The sequence below is a fragment of the Pinus tabuliformis genome, chromosome 4_1 (genome assembly GCF_031772625.1).
Source record: "Pinus tabuliformis cultivar Carrire ecotype Pingquan chromosome 4_1, CPIR1, whole genome shotgun sequence".
Taxonomy (NCBI): domain Eukaryota; kingdom Viridiplantae; phylum Streptophyta; class Pinopsida; order Pinales; family Pinaceae; genus Pinus; species Pinus tabuliformis.
Genome location: NC_142303.1, coordinates 518,221,343 through 518,244,929, shown reverse-complemented (window position 1 = coordinate 518,244,929; position 23,587 = coordinate 518,221,343). Strand labels below are relative to the sequence as shown.

General features: G+C 37.2%; 1 protein-coding gene across 1 annotated transcript in view; it reads left to right on the top strand.

Annotated features, from left to right (window-relative positions):
• Nucleotides 1–2,022: 2,022 nt before the first annotated feature.
• Nucleotides 2,023–23,587, top strand: part of LOC149176851 (uncharacterized) — a 36,765-nt gene continuing 15,200 nt past the window's right edge. The window contains exons 1-2 of the mRNA XM_089423219.1: nt 2,023–2,391; nt 3,868–4,218. Coding sequence (XP_089279345.1) covers nt 2,248–2,391; nt 3,868–4,218 — 495 coding nt within the window. The 5' untranslated portion in view covers nt 2,023–2,247. The remainder of the gene's footprint in view (nt 2,392–3,867; nt 4,219–23,587) is intronic.

Genomic DNA, 23,587 nt, shown 5'->3' with positions numbered 1-23,587 from the left:
CCAAGAGGGTGCAATTGAAAATAATGCGAACTCCTCTATGACCCTTTTCTCATAGTAAGCTTCCTACCAATCCTTGACATGCGGGGTGACTTTAAGTAGTGTAAAAGTAATCCTCTCTCTATTGAAAAAATTATGGATTGAAAGATATCATTCTAGTAGATTTAACCATTTATTTAGAGCATCTGCATCTATTTTGCCTTCAAATATAGGAATATCAAAATTGACTTGTACCTTAAAGGGGGCGGTGCCTCTAAAGTGGTTACTGGATGAAGATGCATCCCATATTTGTATCTGCCAAGGATTTAGGAAAAGTTATCTATCATTTCATTCCTCTGTTGCTTGATGGCTTCTTTGAGCAACAATTTGATAAGATCTCCTGCTCCCTCATCCTTTTTTTTTCTACCATGGGAGGTCATTAGGTTTAGCGACGATGGTCTTGCAAGGGCTCAAGCAGTTTGAGTCCCAACTCTTTATACCCCGACCTTATTGGGGACATGCATAGAAAAATAGAGAAAGATTAGACCACTCTAATATCACTAATATGGATTTATGAAGGAACGAAATGAAATACAAATTTAAAACAAAAACACAAAGATACAATGAAACTAAACTTCAATTAATAAATAGAAAATGCTAGAGTTGTTTACATGCAAAATGAAAATAAACTAGCTTAAGCGGTGGTAACTTATCTCCGAGAAGAGATATGATGGCTACTCTCCTTCCTGAGTTGTGTTATGATGAGGCTTAAAGAACCTTTTATCATGAAGAAACAATGAGAAATCATAAACATCCAAAACCCTAAGTCTACGAGATGAAGCGCCAAAGGCTTATGGGCTTCGGCGGGGTAAGTTGCAATGTCAACTTCCAAGGGTTGTAACTTTGACGTACGATCTCCGTTTGACACACATGATAGCTTGTGAGAAAGGTTTATATGAGGATAACAACTTTCGTCCGCAAACAATAATCAATGCTCATTTCCCCAAAAAAACACAGTTTAGGGCCTCAAAACGGCTCTAGAAGTTCAGGACCTGAAACTGGCAAAATAGGAAAATTATGTTGCGAGTCAATGGAATAGGTGGGTGACCATCAATATCCACCTAAATCACACATGAACACCATGACCCTGAAACAACCTTTTGCTCAACAACCTATTTAATGTCTCGACTCACTAGCCTAGTTCCACATATACACGCTATTTACATTCATAGAATCAAACAAAAATATTACAATAAACCTAAAAAATAATGATTAATAATATATATTTAGTATCCACCAATTTCAATCCCTCTTCTTCTCCATAAACATCATTATATACCATAAATATTAAATTAGCTATTACACTTATGAAATTTTAAAACTCCACAATAATCCATTAAAATATTTAAAAAAATAATTACTCTAACTTTTAAATATAAAAAAAATCTTTATTTTTTTTAGCAAAATAATTAAAAGTTAATTGTAGTAAGTTAAATACCTCTTCACCTTGTTGTCAATGTTAAATCAATGAGAGCTTCGTCATGCTTTTTTACGAGGATGGGATAGAGTGGGACAAAAGTCAATATTCCTATCGAAATCTCAGTCACATCTGATTTGGTTATTGGATCCATCAAAATGTGCCACGTATCCTATGGTTTACCAAACACAGTTGTCTATAATGCAATTTTTTGAAGTTTTTTCGATGGGTTTTTTTTGTCAAAATTCGGTTGGAATCGCAAGTTTGATAGCTAATTTCTGCACAATCAAAGCGTCCCAGGGGTGCTGAATCCAAATATACAGTTAAAAAACCATTTTAAATAATACAAATCAAAATTTAACCTCAATTTTTTCTGCCAGATTCCTTCACGAAATCTCCAAAAAAACCGCATTATAGACAACTCCTTACCAAACTAAATAAGATCAAAATTCTTGAGCCACACTCCATTGGAATCACATTACAAGACCTTTGTGTGTGTATACACGTGAGTTGTCATACTTCCTTGGAAAATCTTGTCAAAACCCTTCACGTTTCTCTTATGGAAAACCAGACGTTTCACGTCGCTCATGGTTTCACAATTTCTCGTCACAGTTGGACCAGCGTCAGACAGCTGATTTAATATGTCATCGTACAAAAGAATCCATTCACCCTAAGCAGCATGAATCTCGTGTGCTGAGTAAGACAAGGTACAAGCTGCTACCGACTCCACATATTTTTCGAGCTGAGTAGACGTATCGACTTTGCTCGGGAGAATTATTATACAGACTTTACAAATGGCATGTCACAAGCTGCGGCGAAGAAGATATGTGAAAACTAAATTCCTGCGCAAGAAAAGTTTCAGAAATTCTCTTCTGAGAGAAATACAGATGGATTTCATGTTCGAAATACTTCGATCCATACTACCCCGGCCCAATCAGGTAAGAGAGCATTAATTTCACTGTCCCCAGTTTCTATGCCCTGAGCTTATGTAAGAGAGCATTAATTTCACTGTCCCCAGTTTCTATGCCCCTTGCTGATTGTTTGATTCTTGGGGAATCGGACATTGGGCGTGGTCAAATAATTGATGCCGCTTATGTCTTTCTGATTCTGGATATTTGGGGAATTAGCAATCGATATGTTCTTTGTATATTAGAGGTTATATTTAGTTTGAATTCAGGAGTTTATTTGATGTTTACTTTAATTATTTATATTTATTGCTGTTGTTTCTTTGTCTTTTATATAATTTATTTAGCAGTTACTTAATGCTCAAAAGAGTTCGTTTTATTTCCAATTTTGAAATTGCTCAAAAATGAGAAGAGTTGTTCGTTCTATTTCCAATTTTGAAATTAATGATGTAAAGAGTGTTTTTTTTCAGACAGAAAAATCATCATAGATTTATATTAAGATAATATAAAGATCGCAGTACATTTTCATATGACAGTAGGAAACTGCCAGGCTATAAAAGCATATAGAAACAGAATTGAAAGATCCCCAAGAGATCAGACCCAAAATCTCAAAAATATGCTCAAGTATTGAAAAGTTGAGCGGTTGTACATCATGGACAGATATAACCCAATACTAAAATGCAAGTCATATGAAACAGATTGAAGAAAGACACAATCCCGTGATGCAGGAAGAGCTACATAAGCCAAAAATTGAAAGAAATCACATTCCCTTGATTCTATGATCCTGAATAAAAAAGGAAGATCCATCATGAAGAACTCTCAAAGACCAAGATCCCGGCTCCATCGCAAGGCCTTCCTTGGAGAGGAGGTCAGCCTGGACATTCCTGGAACGGGGGATATGCTGGATTGAAAACTGCTTGAAAGAGTTCCGAAAGTGCATAATTCTGCTTAGCCAGCCGAGAAGGTGAGGACTGCTAATGAGGCCATCCCCATTAACATGATCTATCAAAGATTTTGAGTCGCCGTATACTGAAATATCTTGGATGTCAAGAAAGTCACAAAAAGCAAGAAGCCCTGATAGGGCCCTAGCCTCGGCCATACTGTTTGAGCCCTGCCCTCCATACCAAGATAGAAAATATTGTAAGCTATCCTCCATGACAATATGAACACTGCAACCACAGATATTGTTTTGTTCAACTCCATCAAAGAAGGCACTAGGCACCTGGAAAGGAAAATCATCCTACAAATTTTTACAGACTTTGTTTGTCTCAGCATTTTCCTGATGGAGCGTGTTCTTTCTATTTCCAATTTTGAATTTGAGAGTTGTTCCTTCCCTTTCCAATTTTAAAGTTACTCAATAATGAGAAGTGTTGTTCATTCTATTTTCAATTTTAAATTTATTCTTTCAGCCTCTGCAACCTGTGTCAAGCTCATTGTATTTGAATTTCATAGTAATCTATCTATGAAATCGGTTTGCTCCCTATGTTTTTTTTCTTTCTATTTTTGCAGGAAAAAATGGTGGTTCCAACTGCTCCCTCTTCTCAGATAATTTCAACACCATCCAGCAATGGTGGCTCCAAGGACGCTTCGGCCTTGGATATCAAAGGGACTGAGGAAAACGCCAGTGATGAACGCATGGAGTCATTTGACTCAACTGATGGGCAACCGTTGAATTTACCAGCAGTGAGAATCGAGCAGCCAGGTGGGTCGGATCAGCTTTTGATCAGAATCATCACTCTCAAGCGTTCTACTCATCTTACCTCAAAGTTGTTTGAGGTACTGGAAGAGGAGAATCTGGACGTTTTCCATGTCAATAGATTCTGCGTTCAAGAGAAAATTCTTCATACCATCCAAGTCAAGGTAGTGATTCTTAGCCATGAACATGTAGATTGTAAATTGTAAAATTAATTGTGGATTCTGAAAATATTTCAAAAAATTTAATCGAAAAGATTTGAAAATATTTTTAATAGATTTAATTAGACTTTGAAATATTCTTAAAAAAGAATGAGTACTTCCATATCAAAAGCCAACGAAAATTTAAACCAAGAATTTGACTAAAAAAATCTAAACCCAGAATTTAATAAAAATATCATAATTTTATTGTTAAAAGATGCAGCAAAAATCTAAATCAAAAATTTGACAAAAATATCATATTTTTATGGCTAAGCAAAGTTTTTCAGTAGAAATTACATAGGAGAATTTTTTGGCGAAAGTCTTTTGAATCAACAAGTGTGGTTCATGATAAGGACCAGATGAAGAGGTAGACCATGGGATAGGCTTAAATAGAGATCAATGTAAAGACATAATGTCAAGTAACTGCTATCTTTGAACAATAATATTTAAATTATAATATTAATTTATTAAAACAAATATTATTAAATAAATTAAGTTTTGAAAAATAATATTTAAATAATAATATTATTTCATTAAAATATTAATAAATAATAGTTATATTAAACAACTAGTTTTTAAAAATCCAGTAAAAATTTAACAAAAATACCACAATTTTATTGTTTAACAAATTTTAATAGCTAAAACAATAAATTTTATTTAATAATTTCAATCTCACCTTTTCAAAGCCATAAGTGTTAGGTCTATGGTTAAAAAAAGATGAGAAATCCGTCGCTTGCAACTAATTTTCATGGAGATTGACTATAGATATTACTTATAGGTGGAATTGTCCAGATTAATGACTAATAAGTGAATATGTCCAGGATCTGGATGTCCTCTATATCAATGGATTCTCTATTCAAGTGCCAATTTTTTATACCATCTAGGTGACAATATTTTAGAGCTAATTCTTTATACTAGGTAGGTTACTAGAGTGATTCTCCTTCTCAAGTATTTTTATGTTAATTATAAATTATGAAAATATGTTAATTATAAATTACGAAAATATTTTTGTTAACTATAAATTATGAAAATGTTAATTATATATTATGAGAATATTTTAGAATTTAATAGACAAAAATATGGTAATTTTTATTTTTATTTTATTTTTTTAATTAGATTTTGAAATATTTCTTAAATCTACATTTAAATTAAGTTCAACAAATATATTATTTACCAACGCTCTGCGGCTTTGCACCTCAGGCTGAGATCTGCGAGTGATGAGTGACTGCGGCTTCACGCTATTCAGCTTCACGCTCTGCGGCTGCGGCTTCACGCTCTGCGGCTCTGCACCTCAGGCTGAGATCTGCAAGTGATGAGTGACTGGTTATGCAGGGTATTTCCGCTAATGCGAATCCTCTCTGCCATTTGTGTGAGTGATCGGCGTGCATACATTGCTTGATTGCGTGATCCATCGACCTGATTGGGTATTTCGCGGAGCACAAAGATCGCCGGATCGGCGAAGAATGATTCAGAGACAACACGTTGTCCTTTTGGCGGCCTGCTCCTGAGAATTATAGTGGGGATTTTCAGAGTTGTGAACGGCTTGTGGGCATCCCCGATCCATTAAGTAGGCATCTGGTTCTTAATAATTCTGATCTGCACTCGCTATTTAGGTGAGATTGCACATTTTGCGTTCTAGATCTAATCTTCTGCGGCTAGATCTAGATCTAGGCGGCTAAGTTCTAGATCTAATCTTCTGCGGCTAGATCTAGATCTAATCTTATCTTCTGCCTTATTTCTTTGTGGCTGGGGTCTACGAGCAAGTAAAATATGGCTCTCAGCTTCGCGAAAATAGCTGTTGGCTCATCCGCTTCTGGAGGGCAAGCTCCTGCCCATATCGTCAGTGAAGCCCCAGCTCCAACTGTCCAGGTGGTCCAAGCCTCACTCGATGAGGCTTTGAAGTTTTCCGAAAGTGCCCTAATCTGCCGGTTCAATGGTTTTTGGCCGCGGCTGACAGCTCTCCACAATTGGATCTCAGAGGTATGGAAGCCTGTCATTTCTGATGAAATTAATATCTACCCCTGTGCTAGGGGTTTCTTTATAGTAGATTTTGAAAATCCTGGAAGCAGACAATGTATTCTAGATTCCGGCCCTTGGTTTTGGGAAAAATCAGGCCTATTCATGAAGCCATGGAACCCATCATTCGATCCCTCTACAGCAGTCATAACCTCAACACCAGTTTGGGTGAGATTGCCAAGCCTACCCTTGCATCTCTGGAATCTCTCCTCGCTAAAAGCCATTGGAAATGTAATTGGGAAATTTTACTGTAGGTGCCCAGCAACAGAGGAATATGTCAGAACCACCTATGCACGCATTTGTGTGGAAATGGACTTCAGCGCCGGATTCCTAGCTGAAATAAACCTAACAAGTAAAGACTATGTGTGGAACCAAAAACTCGATTATGAAAGTGTCCTCTTCAGATGTCGATCTTGCTTTGAGACAGGCCATCTAGCCAAAAATTGCCCAAAAACCTCCCAGAAAAATTCTGCTAGAAAAACCACCACAAATCTACATGGTGGGAAGGAGCACAAAAAGAACACTACACTGTCATCAAAGAAGAATACTCTAGAGAAAACTCTGAATCACAAGAAATCGGGCAAGAAAGAAACAACTCTCAAGACAAGCAGGGAGAAAGCCCCGCCCAACAAATCAACAGCTATGAGGATTCGAATACTGCACAAAATAAATCTTCATTTAACAGCAAAGCAGATCTCCTAGACCAAACTTCTTCTCCGACTATCTTCAAAAGGACGAACACAATAGATCACGAAGCTAAGACACCAATGTCCCAAGAACCAGAAGAGATGAAGGAGATGCAAGATAAAGGAAGTTGGAAGACCATAGAGAAAAAAAAGAAAGCTATAGCACCAATCTCGCCAAGAAAGACGAGGAGCCAGATAATTAAAAACTAAGAAAATTGTAGGTCTGATAGACCAATTTGGTCTCAGTGGACGTTAACCACCACCACCATCATCATCATCATCATCATAAACTATAAAGAAATCACATTGGTCAGTCATATGTGGGCTTCTAACTATAACAAGGATAGTAGTAAGTTAGGTCTGTGCTTCTAATATTTCTGCAGTAGCAATTTGTTAGGTAGATTCATTATTTTTTCAAATAAGAAACATCGTTTGTTGTGTAGATCCATTTAGTTTTAAATAAAAAAAATTGAAATTCAAATATGATACTTCAAAAATATATATCACTTAACAAATTTTATTGGTAGCGAAATTTGTTCGTCTACGTAATTTTGGATTATAATACTCGTACATGCACATGCAAATATGATAGTCAAAATGAAGATCTAAATGTGTATGACGGTGGTTAACGTTTATAAAGATTGAATTTAGTGCAAAGATTTCAATTATTAGATCTATTCTCTATATATTAGTTAAAGTTAGATTTGAAAATCATCACAACTTTAGAATAGATATTAAATTACAATAGATATTAGTTGAAGTTGGATTTGAATTCAGATTGTAAATGGTTGTTCACTTTTCTCTACAGTAATATTCATCATGTAAAGGCACATATATTTTTCCTAAGTGTACAGTTACATTAAGTATATGAACGGTTGGATTGAAAGTGAAATAAGGTTGGCGACTTGAACAAGGATCGAAGTTGATGCTAGGGTTTTGTATTAGGGTTCCATGGCGGGAAGCGCAGGGGGGAGCACTGCTCTCTCCTATAGTCAGGTAGTCACAGAAGGAGGCAAGGAAGCTTTTCAAAAAACCATCGGGAAAGATTTCAGAAGCAAGAGGCAAGGAGACAGTTGGAAGAAATGAATCCCAGGATCAGGAAGGGAATCAACAGGAAACAAGTAAAGAAAAGGAGAAGGGAGGCAGGAAACAAGTAAAGAAAAGGAGAAGGGAGGTGGTAGCGGAAAAACGACTTCCACAAGAACTATGGGAGTCTGCAAACCCAAATTGAACATCATTCCCTGGGTCATATTGAGTGATCCTGCGATTCAAGCGCATAGGGACCATATGAGAGAACATGCGATCATCTGCAAGTTCATGGGGTTATGGCCAACGGAGAGGGCTTTATACATCTGGATCAGGAGCCATTGGAAGCCCAAGGGAGAAATACATTTGCATTTGGGATCTAAGGGTTTCTTCACGGTGGTGTTTGTGAGCCTAGAGGACAAAGATAGGGTGTTTTAGGGGGACACTACTTCTACGCTGCAGCAGGACTCTACATGCGTCCCTGGATGGTGAAATTTGTGCCAGAAAGTGAAACATTCACATCAGTACCGGTATGGATCAGGCTATACTCTTTACCTTTGGATTACTGGCTACCAGAGTCCTTGAAAGTTATAGGCAATAAGCTGGGGCATTTTCTCAAAATATCAGAGGCAACTCTCAAAGGTAAATATACCTCCTTCACCCGTATATGTGTGGAAATGGATCTATCTGGGGCCCTTCCGGAAGGAATAACCTTAGAAGTATATGATGAAGAATGGGTGCAAACAGTAGACTATGAGCACATTCCATTCAGATGTCGCAAATGTCATGAACATGGTCATCTATTTAGAGACTGCCCCACAAACAATGTGGAAAGCAATGGGAAAACCTCTGTGAACAAAGATCATGAGGGTTTTACCAAGGTTGGGGGCAAAGGGAAAGGGGGTAGAAGATCACACAAGAAGCCAAGCGAAGACATACAGACAAGACATAATAGTTTCAAAATCCTAGAGGAAGGGGAGGAGAGCGAGGAGACAACACAAGTCAAGGAGAACGTTCCCAAGGAGCAGGATATGGAAACTGAAACGGAGGACATCCCAACAAACAACCAGCAGACAGAGGAACCATAGAGCTGCATGGAGATCAGCAAGGACCAAGAGATGACCCCAAGTGAGGCAAGCACGGAGGATCATGAACTGCAGGAGATTCTAGATAGGGAAAATCTCGATCTAGAAAAATTTCTGGAACAAGGAAAGAACAAAGGAGTGGACTCATTGCCAAAAGAAGATTATGATCGAGTACAACAACTCTATCTATGGAGGGCACAATCGAAGGGAACTGGAGTCAAAAGAAGCCATGAAAGCCAAGAGCAGAGTGGGGTCAAAATGATGGAGAACCCGCAGACACTATCTCCAAAAAACCCAGGAAGAAAAAGAGGAAGGAAAAGACAGAATGAATTGCTAACTGAATGTGGAAAACTAATGATTAACTCAGGTAAGATGAAAGACCTTACCAGCTACTCTTTTACCAACCTTTCTTAATGAAGCTTACAACCTGGAATATTAGGGGTTTAGGTAGTAGAAGGAAACAGAGAAATCTCAGCAATAGAATAAAAGAAGTAAAACCGGATATGGTCTTTATTCAGGAGACAAAATGTTCTATGGAGAAAATAAGAGAAGTGCATAATAAATGGTTAATCAAGTATGATTATTTGGAAGTTAAAGCTAATAACTCTGCAGGAGGGATTCTCACGTTGTGGGATCCACAGAAATTGGGAATCCTGGATGCTGAAGCGTCCAGGAACTATCTTTCTTTGGTGTGTAGTCCCGTAGGTGACAAAGAAACTTACATGATAACTAATGTATATGGCCCTCAACAACAAGCTGATAAACTCAAGCTGCTCACCTCCTTGGAAGGTCTCAGAGCACGCTATCCCAATATACCCTGGATACTAGCAGGAGATTTCAATATGATAAGATCTCTCTCGGAAAAAAAGGAGGCACTAGACAGCTTGGTAGAGACTTTGAAGCCTTCCAAGATTTCCTCATGAACATGGGACTGGTGGATACCGAGACTATAAATGGAACCTTCACTTGGAACAACAAAAGAGGAGGGGTTTCCCAAGTGGCGTCCAAACTGGATAGGTTTATCGTCTCTGAGGATCTCCTCCTTGCAGGTTCAGCCATCACTACATCCATTCTGCCCTTTGGAGGCTCGGATCATTGGCCAGTCTAGCTAGAAGCCTCTTTTATGGGCACTCCGAGAAATAGGCCATTCAGATTCGAAAATGCCTGGCTTTCTCACCCCAATTTCACCAGTAACATTGCCAAATGGTGGAAGGAGGATTTGAATATTCAGGGCACTAAGATGTACATGCTCCAGCAGAGACTGAAACACATTAAATCCAAACTTAAGGAGTGGAACAAAAAGGAATTTGGTGATATCATCAAGGCTAGAATGAGCACTGAGCAGAAACTCCAGGAAATCAATCAGATCAACATCACAGAGGGCTTCAATGAGGAAAGGCAAAAACTGACTGACTCCTTGTAGGAAGAATGGGAGGAGCGTTGCTTACAAGAGGAAACATTTTGGAGACAGAAATCCAGAATTCAATGGATAAAAGAGGGAGAAAGGAATACTAAGTTCTTCCACAAATCCAATATGGCCCACAGGGCACATAACAGAATCACAAAGCTAAAGGATTCTCAAGGTATTGAACTTGTCACTCATAAGGACATGGAATCAACCCTAGTACAACACTTCTCTAATAATGTAAAGGAGCCATTGGAAGATAGATCCAAGTTCATTGATAAGTTCACCCAGCACATTCCCAAGTTAGTCACTAGCGAGGACAACCACAATCTCAACAGGCCAGTCTCGGAAGAGGAGGTTAGTGAGGTAATCAAGGAAATGCAAAGTGGAAAAGCACCATGTCCAGATGGTTTCAATGTTGATTTCTTCAAAGCCTGCTGGGATACAGTCAAATAGGATATCCTCGAGGTTGTGGAAGACTCAAGACAACACAAAAAGGTTTTGAAAGCACTGAATGCGACCTTTATAGCTTTAATCCCCAAAAAGGAAAATGCTATGACTCCGGATGGGTTTAGGCCCATTGCCTTATGTAATGTGGTGTATAAAATCATCTCCAAAGTGATAGCCAACAGACTCAAGCCTCTGCTTCCTACTCTCATCTCAGAAGAGCAAACAGGCAATGTGGAAGGAAGACAGATTCTGAACAACATCATCCAAGCACATGAGGTGGTACACTCTCTCAAAAGCAACAAGCAAGCAGGTATGATCATTCAATTGGACCTTGCGAAAGCCTATGACAAACTCAACTGGTCTTACATTAGAGCCATTCTAAAAGCCTATGGCTTCAACCATAACTGGATAAGATGGGTTATGGCTCTAGTCACCTCGACCAGCTTCTCCATTCTGCTTAATGGAGCTCCCTCTAACACTTTTACACCTTCCAGAGGGCTCAGACAAGGTGATCCGCTCTCCCCCTTCCTCTTTGTCCTCATGATGGAAGGGCTTGGTAGGGCAATCAAAGTAGCAAATGTTGAAGGTAGGATTCAGGGGATCAAGCTCACCCCGGATGGAGAGGCTAACACGCATCAACAATTTGTGGATGATACTATGCTGTAGGGCATTCCCACAGTTAGGGAAGCAAAGGCAATCAAAGACATCTTAAACGATTTCACTATGGTAGCAGGCACAAAGGTAAGCCAAAACAAGTCCAAAGTTTTTTTCTTTAACACTAATATTGCTATTCAGAGACATATCACCAAGATTCTTGGTTTTCAAAGGGACCAGTTGCCTTCCAAATATCTTGGCATTCCTCTTACAGACAAACCTCTGAGTAAGCAAATTTGGGAGCCTGTTTTAAACAAACTTCAGGACAAAATCAGCAATTGGACTTGCAGGGCTCTAAACTTTGCAGGGTGACTTGTGCTTACTCAAGCGGTATTGCAGGCCATTCCCATTTTCATGTTTGCAGCTATCCCTGCTCCTCAAGGTATTAAGCAGCAAATAAGAAGCATTCAAAGAAACTTTCTGTGGGGCAGAGGGGAAGAGAAAAATAAATGGGCTCTAGTTGCCTGGGACAAGCTCTGCAAGCCAAAAAGCCATGGTGGTTTGGGGCTGCATGATCTAGAAACCCAGAGTCAAGCTTCGGGAGAAAAGCTCTGGTGGAATTGGATCAAGAAGCCGAATGCCCCTTGGGCCAAGCTTTGGACACAAAAGTATGCCAAGCACTGGCAGGAACAAGATCACATTAGAATGACAGGTCAAATCAAGGGCTCACACATATGGAACCTTGCGTGGGAGAACAAATGGATTGTTCAACAACACTGTTTTTGGGAAATTTGAGCAGGGGACAGGGCTCGCTTCTGGGAGGACAGCTGGCAACAGGAACGAACTGGCAGCCCTCAAGAGAGACACAGACAGCAAAGGTCTTTCATTAGTAAAAGATTTCTGGGATCAGGGAAGGGATAAGGAAAAATGGAGGAAATGGAAGGATCTAAGTTATAATGAAGAGAGCCCTTTGAAGGCCATGGCAGAGGTTCTTGCCATGGACTTAGAGCAAAGAAGGATTCTAGTTTCCTCCTCACCTGACCAATTAAGATGGGGAAAGAATAATGAAGGCAACTATAACCTCAAAGAGGCCAAACAGGCAATCACATGATTTAACTTTGGAAATGCAGAGAAAGTCTGGCAGGAGTTGTGGCAAACTCCTCATTGGATGAAAATAAAATTATTTATTTGGCTAGTTCATCAAAGGAAAATCCGAACTTGGGAAAACCTTCTTAAGAAAGGTTTCATTGGCCCCTCTAAATGTCTCCTTTGTGGCTCTCATGAGGAAACGATTGAACACCTTCTAAATCTTTGTTCCTTTTCTGCTAAAATTTGGGATTGGGTGGCCTCAAGCTTCAAACAGACTGACAGGGACAAGCTTAGCATATCCAACACTTTATCAAAATGGAGGAAGAATTTCTCAGAAAATGAGAATTTCAACAAAGCCTAGATGCTTTTACCAGGCTTTGTCATATGGAATATTTGGAAAGAACGCAATATGCGGATCTTCAAAAATAGAGCCAGGGAGCCCCTGCTTATCATCAATCAGATTTCAAAATAGCTCAAGGAAACAGTTAGGAGCATTCTGAGAACAACTCCCTCGAATCCTCCTCTGCCTCATGAGGAACACATTATTATTAATTTGGGTCTTTAGTCCATCAACCCTCAAGGATTAAAGAAGGAAGTGAGAGCAACAAACTCTGGGGACAAGGGTTGGTAACCACCTCCTTAGGGCTTCTTCAAAGTTAATATTGATGGAGCCTCTAAGGGAAATCCTGGGGAAGCTGGCTTCGGGGGTGCCATTAGGGATCCTGAGGGTCACACAAAATTCATTTTCCATGGCCATCTGGAGAAGGGTACCAATAACATGGCTGAACTTTTGGCTTTAGATCAATGTTTGGAGATCCTGGTGGAGACAAATATTCAGAATGTCATCATAGAAGCAGATTCAGAATTGGTTATCAAAGCAGCCAAGAAGATCCAAAATGGTACCTTGCCAGATAAAGTGTCTAAGCACTGGAAGTTGCTGCAGGTTTTTCACGTCATCCAAGCACACTTACAAATCCTTAAAACTTTAAGATTTGTTCATGTCAGAAGGAAAGCAAACATGCTGGCAGACAGATTGGCCAATGAAGGAGTGGCCAATAAGGCCAGGGACTCTCGGCACCCATGGGAGTTGCTTCCTGCCGGGAAGCTTCGAGAGGATTGTGTCACGCTGGAAAATACAGATTGGGATGCATGGATGGAAAGTGCTAAACCAAAGGATAGGGGTGAGGATAACATCACCTAATTCGTCTTTCATGGCTTTTGGAGGACGGATGAAGGCTTCGAGTCAGGCATTGACACAGATTGGTATGCCGATATACAGTTGGCTCAATGGGATTGGATGGACGACCTTCATTTGGCGAAACCACGAACGCAAAACCATGAGTGGTATATCATGCGGGCTTCGAATGGTTTTTGGTTTAGTGGAAGGAGCATGCGATTCCACTCAGAGGGTTACACGTGGCATCGTGATGAGAGAGGAAACCGCTCTCATCGCGCGGTTAACCTCCGCGCATCTAGGTCGCGCGATATCTCCGTGGGGCATTGGATTGGGCTGCTCCTTTCTACGGTTGGGATTTGTCGGGTGAGTTACTCAAGGCTTCGGACCTGATGGTCCACGGTGGGTCCCTCTATGGGCCCGGCTCTCCGCAAAACCAAATTACATTTCATTGAATGGATATCATGTGGCGCTTTGTTGGTTTCTGGTTTTGGGTAAATGTTAGTGATTCCTGTCAGGGGGTGACGTGTGGCATTGAGGGTTGCGAGGAAACCGCTCTTATCGCGCGACTATTCCCCGAGCTTCTGGACCTTGCGATTTCCGCGCTAGCCGTTGGATCGGGACCTTGTCATCAATGGTGGGGATTGAGTGTGCTTGTTGTTTGCTGGCTGCTGGTTCGGAGTGTCGGTTTGCTGCACATGGGTCTCGTACCCATTTGCTCAATGGAATCTCCGGTGGGTTGCTGTTAGCACCTCTTTGACCTGGGGTTTTGGTCCTGCTTGCTTCTTTGCCGCCCCTGCTATCTGGGGCTCACTGTACTTTATGTAATTTATTTTGATTAATAGAAGGTTCGTCTCTTACTTAGCAAAAAAAAAAAGTATATGAACGATTGATCAAAAAGTAAATGCAGGGTTTAGAATTCACCTTCGTTTTATCAGATAATCAGCTGCATCGTTGTAATATACCTCATGGTTTTTACAAGTCCTCATGCCATCTAAGCTAGACACAGATGGCCTGAGACGCAAGCTCTGTAGTTGGGCTGTTGCTAAAAAAGCAAAATAGAAATAGAAGACATTTTGAATGGAAAGAGCATAATAGAAATGAACCTCTGTACAAATGGAAAGATGTCTGTGAGAATAAGTATATGAATAGAACACTCATTTTATTTTAAGCTGGTGACAATTCCATTATCTAATACATGAATGCATTCCATAAGATACAATGTTAAGATAAATATACTCTCAGGAAATATATATTTTCATCATATTCATTTTCAAAATTTCTATTTGTTCGAGGGTTGGTTTGAATCACACCTCTAACATCATGGTTGTTGCCCATTAAAGAATGTAGGGTGATTATCAATATACTCGGACTTGCATCAAACTTGAGTTTGCACAAGTTTCTAAGGAATACAATTAACGTAATCTTCCAAAGTCATCTCTAGATGGACACTACTTCCTTCTTGGTTTGGGACATAGGGCCTAGTAGTCAATAGAGCAACATAGTATTGCCATGTTTTACACCAAGCGATTGCTTTTACATCAAGACAAAGGGAATTGTTCATCATTAACTTCCTCCTAACCATATATTTTGACCTAATTAATATCATTGTAGCTAACTAAGTAAAAATATGAACCACTAACATGGAGTGAAAAGCATTTGAAATGCGTTATTGGTGTTCTTTTTTAAGAGTGCATGTGTATGAGATCTTGGGTGATGGTGATGTGATTTTAGTTGCATTTATCAGAGTTTAGATGGATATGTTTTATAAAGTTAGTAGGGGCTAAATGGCCATGTAATTATGGTCGCCTCACCACTGAACATTATTTTTCATTATGACTTAAGATTGGGTTATTATATAATTATAGTTTGTCATCTATCTTAATGCATTTTAGGTAGAAAAATTGAAGGAATTTGCATGAAAGTCCCATTTTATGGCACGTCCCAGTTTAGAAAATTAGATTTGGAACCTTCTTGAGCTAATTTGAGATATCTAATAACATTTGTTGGAATTGTTATGCCTAGAAGGTTTGCCGCAGCCTCTACGTTGATCTACACCTTGAGACCTTCACAACCATGCAAACTTGACATACCTTGTTGACCACCATGGTACTTGTGGATGTTGCATCAACTGCCCATTACTCACACATGTGAGGCTAGCCATATGTGAACATCCTAAAATATTCTAAAAGGCCCAAAACCTTATCACAATTGATGGTTGAGGAAGTCAAAACCCTACCCCTAGATGGCTATTGGACTATGTTAAATATCGAGTCACTGGGAGGAGAAGGGGTTCCATTCTTTAGCATTGTATCTTGTTCCATGGTTCAACAAACCATTTGAGAGGCAATTTGCGAGCATAACAAAGGAGGATGTAGGTTTTAACCTAGTACTATTAGTTCTTGCAAATCAATTCTTAATAATATATAAAAGATGCAATGGAACACATGCACATTAACAAAGAGATTTTAACCTAAACTCGAAAAACCAATTTTTTTCTTTCGATATTATTAATATGTACAATATTACAATATACTATTTTTCAATATTATCAATCTTTTACAATATTACAATACAATATAACTGACAATCCATTTACCTTGGATTACAATACAACCATAGTTCCTTAACTGAAACTACAAAACCATGGGCTAAACCGCTATGCACCACAAAAATACTAAAAGTGAAAACCATGTGCCGAAAACCACCAAAGATGAATACAAAAACCACCCAAATTTTTTCGTAAGGGTGAAAATGAGGGGGTTTCCCCATTGCGGCCCCTCGACAGAGGGGTTTCCACCCCTCTATCTAACCCTCTTGCTGCGACCATCACATCATATAGTGGATGGTGGTGTTCATGCAAAGGATATATCACATACCCAACATTCTCCCACTCGTTTTTTATTTTCACACAAGGAGTTGTAGTAGTAGATGATCAAAAATGCAGAGCAATAATGCTCATTGTTTCTCTACACCAAGATGACTTCTCAGTGCTCACATATTTTGTTAACGAATCTAAAACATCCTTCAAAGTGTCCACCTTCATTAGAAAGACCACATTTTCTTCAATCATATCTCTCACAAAGTGATACTAAACATCAATATGATTTGTCTTAGAATGATACACTCTGACTATTGAAATCTATCCTCACAACTCACTATACCAACCTAATACTTGAAAAAAATCATTGTAACCATATCGCTTCCTTGTGTATATGAGTAATTGCCATGTACTCAGCTTCTGTAGTTGAGAGTTCCAGTACACATTGTTCTAGAATTTTTATTATCCATATCTCCAACCCAATCCAAATCAATAAATCCATGTATGTCCAACACTATACAATCATGGTGTTCCTTGGTAGCACAATCCATAACTAATATTGCCATGCAAATACCTAAAAACCGTCTTGACTATTGTTCAATTATCCTTCCATAGTTTTAACATAAACCTGCTCAATACTCCCACTGCATGTGTAATGTTTAGTTTAGTACAAAGCATTGTATACATCAAACTTCTAACCACACTAGTATATTGAGAACGAAACATGTCTATTCCTATTCCCGTGGCTTGGGACATTGCTCTACAAATAATTTAAACCTACAATAATAGTGATCATTGATGGTTTATATTCCTTCATATTAAACCTAAGAAATATTATCACAACATATTTTCTCCAATTTAACCAGAGTTTCCTGTTTTCCCAATCTTATTTAATCTCCATGTCCAAAAGTAAATTTGCAGCACTAAGATCCTTTATGTCAAGATTAGAGGACAATTAAGTTTTCACTTCTTGAATGATTTCCTCGTCATTTCCAACCTATAGCATATTATCCACATACAAGATAAATAAATAATACGATCACCAACTAATCTGAAATATACACAACAATTTTCTCTTCTCCTTGTGAAGCCAAGTTGCAATATATAAGTATCAATTTTTTGATACCACATGGTGATTGCTTTAATCCATATAGGGATTTTTTTTAACCTATATGCCAGTTGTTTCTTTCGCTTCACCATAAATCCATATGGCTGCGTCATGTGAAGATTTCTTATTTCAGATCCCAATGTAGGAATGTTGTCTTCACATACATGTGATCTACTTCAAAATCAAACGTTGTAGAAATAGATAAAAGAAATCTAATAGAAGTTAACTTGGCAATATGATAAAATTGTTGAAAAGTGTAACGAGGTTTGGTCCTCATAGTGACATGTTATTGTGACTTTTGTAAATGATGTAATGAAGAAAATCACTTTATTTTTGTAAGCCTTACTTCATGGTTTCATGAGCAAGTGAATTTTATTTTAGATGGTTCCCATTGAGAGCCTTAGGATTTGTCATTAAGGTCAAATAATTAATGTGATGTATGAAGAGATCTACTTGAGCATGTGTAAAATGTATATGAGTTATTTAAGTGTCTAGAAAGCCCTCCAAAGACAAGCACAATCCTCTTCACTTCATGTCGGCGTCAAGTCATGGAAACTAACTCATGTCAGACACACCGGTTCACTGTCTCATGTCGGCTTATATATAATAGACAAAACACTATAAATAACAACCTCGCCCTAGCTCAAAAGGAAAAAAATTTAGTCACATGTCTCTGAGTTTTTCCGATGGGTAGAATAGAAGACAGGTTCGATGAAAGGGACAACGAAGAGATGAGGAAGACTAATCTCAATCAACAAAAGTTTGGATCCTTTTTTTCGAGTTCGGATTGATACATCATAGTGATAAAGAATAACAACATGTTCGGATTACAGTGACAAAGGTGAAACTCTGTCTCGGTACAACAAGGAGTAAATTTGGTGAAGACTACAATAATCACAGTTCGATATAAATACAAGAAGGGTCTCTCTTTGTTTCGGTGTAATTGCAGAGGTCATATTTTAGATTGAAGCAGAGAAACTTGGAAATATTTCTATGATATCATAGTGACATCCCCTCACTGTCTCGGTGCTATACCATAGTGATGATCTTAGAAGAAGATCAATAGTATATGACAAGGTCTCGATAATATCTCATGAAGAAGGTCTAGATATGAAGAAGATCGAAGTGGAAGAGGAGAGAAGCATAATTTTGAATGTCAAGAGGAATTGTGTCTTGATATTGGAGATGCTACTAGCTGAAGGTTGTTAGTCTTGGTATTTGTCAATTGGAATCTCTATAAGAAGAATTTGTGTGGGTTTTCCTCTCAAAGAGTGAGAGGTTTTGCACTTGTCTCATAGCCTACATGCTGTGTCTCTTGTATTTTATGTTCATGTATTGGTTATTGTTTGATGAAGAAGAACACTAAAAACTAACATAAAGAAGATCCTAATACAAACAAGGAAAAAACGTTCACAAGCAGTCACTAATACTATAGAAATCTCCTAATGCTAATGCCCTAGATTTCTCATCATGGTATCCAAGCTAAGGCGCTGAAGTCAAAGGAAGGGCATCTAATAAAAGAGACACTCAAGGATAGAGTTTCAAGAAAGGCATCAAAGCAAGTTGAAGGTTATCAAAGCAAAAGATCAAAATCTACATTGAAGGATAAAATCTTAGATCGAAGAAGTAGTCTACAACAACAAAAGTTTTGGATCCTCTAATAATCATCAAAAGACCACAAAAACCATCATCAAGTTATCTACAAAGCAAGGTAGCTCGAAGGAATTTAAATATGAAGATCACATCATCTTGAAGAAAGTCAAAACCCTAGAAGTAATTCTCATCTGCACTCATTCACTACCAAAGTAGTTGAAGTATCTTGAAAGCAAGAAGGCATTATCATCATATTCAAAGCTATGAGGCAAGTTCCCTCTCATTGAAGCAAGGACGATATCCTTTCCCTTGAAGAAGATCATCTAAGGAAGCAACAAAGAAATCCTCATCAATCACCATCATCAAAAGGATCTAGATCAAAAGGCATTGTCTTCTTTATTGAAGAAATGATTTTTCATTTGGAAGAAGATCATCAAAAAGGGAGAACTAATATATCTTCTTCAACCATCACCAAAGTGATCAAGATGAAGATTTCATTCTCACTTGTCAACTAAGTATCTTTCATTATTTAATTAAATTTGGTAAAATGACTTCGTATTTGCAAGGAGATCTATAATCTGGTTGGGTCATCGAAATTCCTTGCATGAAAAGGAGGATAGACATAGTCCTCAAAGAAGGTGAAGTCATTGAACACATCAAAAGGTCTTCTCTGAATTCATGGAAATGGATTCTTATGAAAGGCCCCCTCATATAGCAATATTGGAGACATCAAAGAGATGTATATAATAAGCTCGTAAGAATATCCTTTGAAGATGTGATAAATAAGGTCACATGAATTAGATTTGATCTACACAAAATTGGAGGTATCAAAGAATAAAGGATATCTTCATAAGGTCTCAACTACAAGATCTAGGTGAGATGATAAGAAGATAATCATCATTTTTCTAAATGCACTAACTGATGAACAAGGTAACAAATATCCACGAGGATAAGAAAGTTACCTCATTCAACAAATTGTGGTTTCTATGCAAGATAGAAGAAGACAAGTTGAGGGGAAAAATGTTGAAGGTTAAAGGACTCAAACATATGCAGAAAGAAAAGGGAAGTTTGGAAAATTTGTTTCTTGGAAAAAGAAAGAAGAGCATAGCTGAGATTCAATGCTATGAATGTAAAATTATGGACATTCAGAAAAGTTTGTCTTAAAGGGACTAAATCAAAAGAATAGAAGAAGCCCATATCATGGAAGAAGTGGAGGAAGCTCAAAATAAGAAGTCCAAGAAAAGAGGAAGTAAGAGATCTCTACTATGTCTGAGATAGTCTCCCTCAAAAAGGGGCTTGACATAGCTTCTAAATCTTATGTTATAGGATATGACTATAATAAATAATAAGATGCATCGTGGCATCATGGAAGCATTAGAAACAAGATCTTGTTCATTCTATTTTTAATTTTAAATTTATTCTATGTTTTCAGCCTCTGCAATCTTTGTCAAGCTCATTGTATTTGAATTTCGTAGTAATCTATCCATGAAATCCGGTTGCTCCCTATATTTTTTTTCTTTCTATTTTTGCAGAAACAAATGGTAGTTCCAACTACTCCCTCTTCTCAAATAATTTCAACACCATCCAGCAATGGTGGCTGCAAGGATGCTTCGGCCTTGGATATCAAAGGGACTGAGGAAAACGTCAGTGATGAACGCATGGAGTCAATTGATTCAACTGATGGGAAGGTGTTGAATTTACCAGCAGTGAGAATCGAGCAGCCAGGTGGGTCGGATCCTCTTTTGATAAGAATCATCACTCTCAAGCGTTCTACTCATCTTACCTCAAAGTTGTTTGAGGTACTGGAAGAGGAGAATCTGGACGTTTTCCATGTCAATAGATTCTATGTTCAAGAGAAAATTCTTCATACCATCCAAGTCAAGGTAGTGATTCTTAGCCATGAACATGTAGATTGTAAATTGTAAAATTAATTGTAGATTGTGAAAATATTTCAAAAAAAATTAATGGAAAATATTTTTAAATATTTTTAATAGATTTAATTAGACTTTGAAATATTCTTAAAAAAGAATGAGTATTTCGATATCAAAAGTCAACAAAAATTTAAACCAAGAATTTGACTAAAAAAAATCTAAACCAAGAATTTAATAAAATATCACAATTTTATTGTTAAAAAATCTAGTAAAAATCTAAACCTAAAATTTGACAATAATATCACAATTTTATGGTTAAGCAAAGTTTTTCAGTAGAAATCACATAGGAGAATTTTTTGGCCAAGGCCTTTTGAATCAATAAGTGTGGTTCATCATCAGGACTAAATGAAGAGGCAGACCATGACATAGGCTTAAATAGAGAGCAATGTAGAGACATAATGTCAAGTAACCGCTATATTTGGACAATAATATTTAAATTATTATATTAATTTATTAATCTATTAAAACAAATATTATTAAATAAGTTAAGTTTTGAAAAATAATATATAAATAATAATATTATTTCATTAAAATATTAATAGGTAATGGTTATATTAAACAACTAGTTTTTGAAAATCCAATAAAAATTTAACAAAAATATTACAATTTTATTGTTAAAAAATCTAACAAAATCTTAATTAAGAAATTTTAATAGCTAAAACAATAAATTTTATTTAATAATTTCAATCTCCCCTTTTCAAAGCCATAAGTGTTAAGTCTTTGTGTTAAGTCTATGGTTAAAAAAAGATGAGAAATCCATGCTTGCAACTAATTTTCATGGATATTGACTATAGATATTACTTATAGGTGGAATTGTCCAGATTAATGACTAATAAGTGAAAATGTCCGGACGAAAAATCTGGATGTCATCTATACCAATGGATTCTCTATTCAACTGCCAATTTTTTATACCATCTAGGTGACTAATTTTTTATACCATCTAGGTGACAATATTTTAGAGCCAATTCTTTATACTATGTAGGTTACTATAGTGATTCTCCTTCCCAAGTATTTTTATGTTAATTATAAATTATGAAAATATGTTAATTATAAATTATGAAAATATTTTTGCTAATGATAAATTATAAAAATGTTAATTATAAATTATAAGAATATTTTAGAATTTAATAGACAAAAATATGGTAATTTTTTTTTATCTTAATTCAAATTAAGGTAAACTAGATTTTGAAATATTTCTTAAATCTACAATTAAATTAAGTTCAACAAATATATTATCTACTAATTTAAGAAGTTTGGAAATTTAATATATGAACTATAAAGAGATCACAGTAGTCAGTCATATCTGGGCTTCTAACTATAACGAGGATAGTAGTAAGTTAGGTCTGTGCTTCTAATATTTCTGCAGTAGCAATCAGTTAGGTAGATTCATTATTGTAGTGTCATGATCCGGATTATCCACAGTTTGATTTAGTCCTGATGATGGACCCCCTTTGGGGTTTGAAATGTCGGCAGAATGAACAAGAAACTGTGGATAATCCGGATCATGACACTACAAAAAACTTCCACAAAAGCTTAGATTCATTATTTTTTCAAATAAGAAACATCGGTTTCTTGTGTAGATCCATTTAGTTTTAAATAAAAAAAAAATGAAATTCAAATATGATACTTCAAAAATCTATATCACTTTAACATATTTTATTGGTAGCGAAATTTGTTCGTCTACGTAATTTTGGATTATAATACTCGTACATATACATGCAAATATGATAGTCAAAATGAAGATCTAAATTTGTATGACGGTGGTTAACATTTATAAAAGATTGAATTTAGTGCAGAGATTTCAATTATTAGATCTATTCTCTATATATTAGTTAAAGTTAGATTTGAAAATCATCACAACTTTAGAATAGATATTAAATTACAATAGATATTAGTTGAAGTTGGATTTGAATTCAGATTGTAAATGGTTGTTCACTTTTCTCTCTTTACAGTAGTATTCATCACGTAAAGGCACATATCTTTTTCCTAAGTGTACAGTTACATTAAGTATATGAACGATTGGATTGAAAGTGAAATAAGGTTGGCGACTTGAACAAGGATTGAAGTTGATGCTAGGGTTTTGTATTAGGGTTCCATGGCGGGAAGCGCAGGGGGGAATGCCGCTCCCTCCTATAGTCAGGTAGTCACAGAAGGAGGCAAGGAAGCAGGAGGGAAGCTTTTCAAAAAACCATCGGGAAATATTTTAGAAGCAGGAGGCAAGGATATAGTTGGAAGAAATGAATCTCAGGATCAGGAAGGGAATCAACAGGAAACAAGTAAAGAAAAGGAGAAGGGAGGTGGTAGCGGAAAAACGACTTCCACAAGAACTACGGGAGTCTGTAAACCCAAATCGAACAT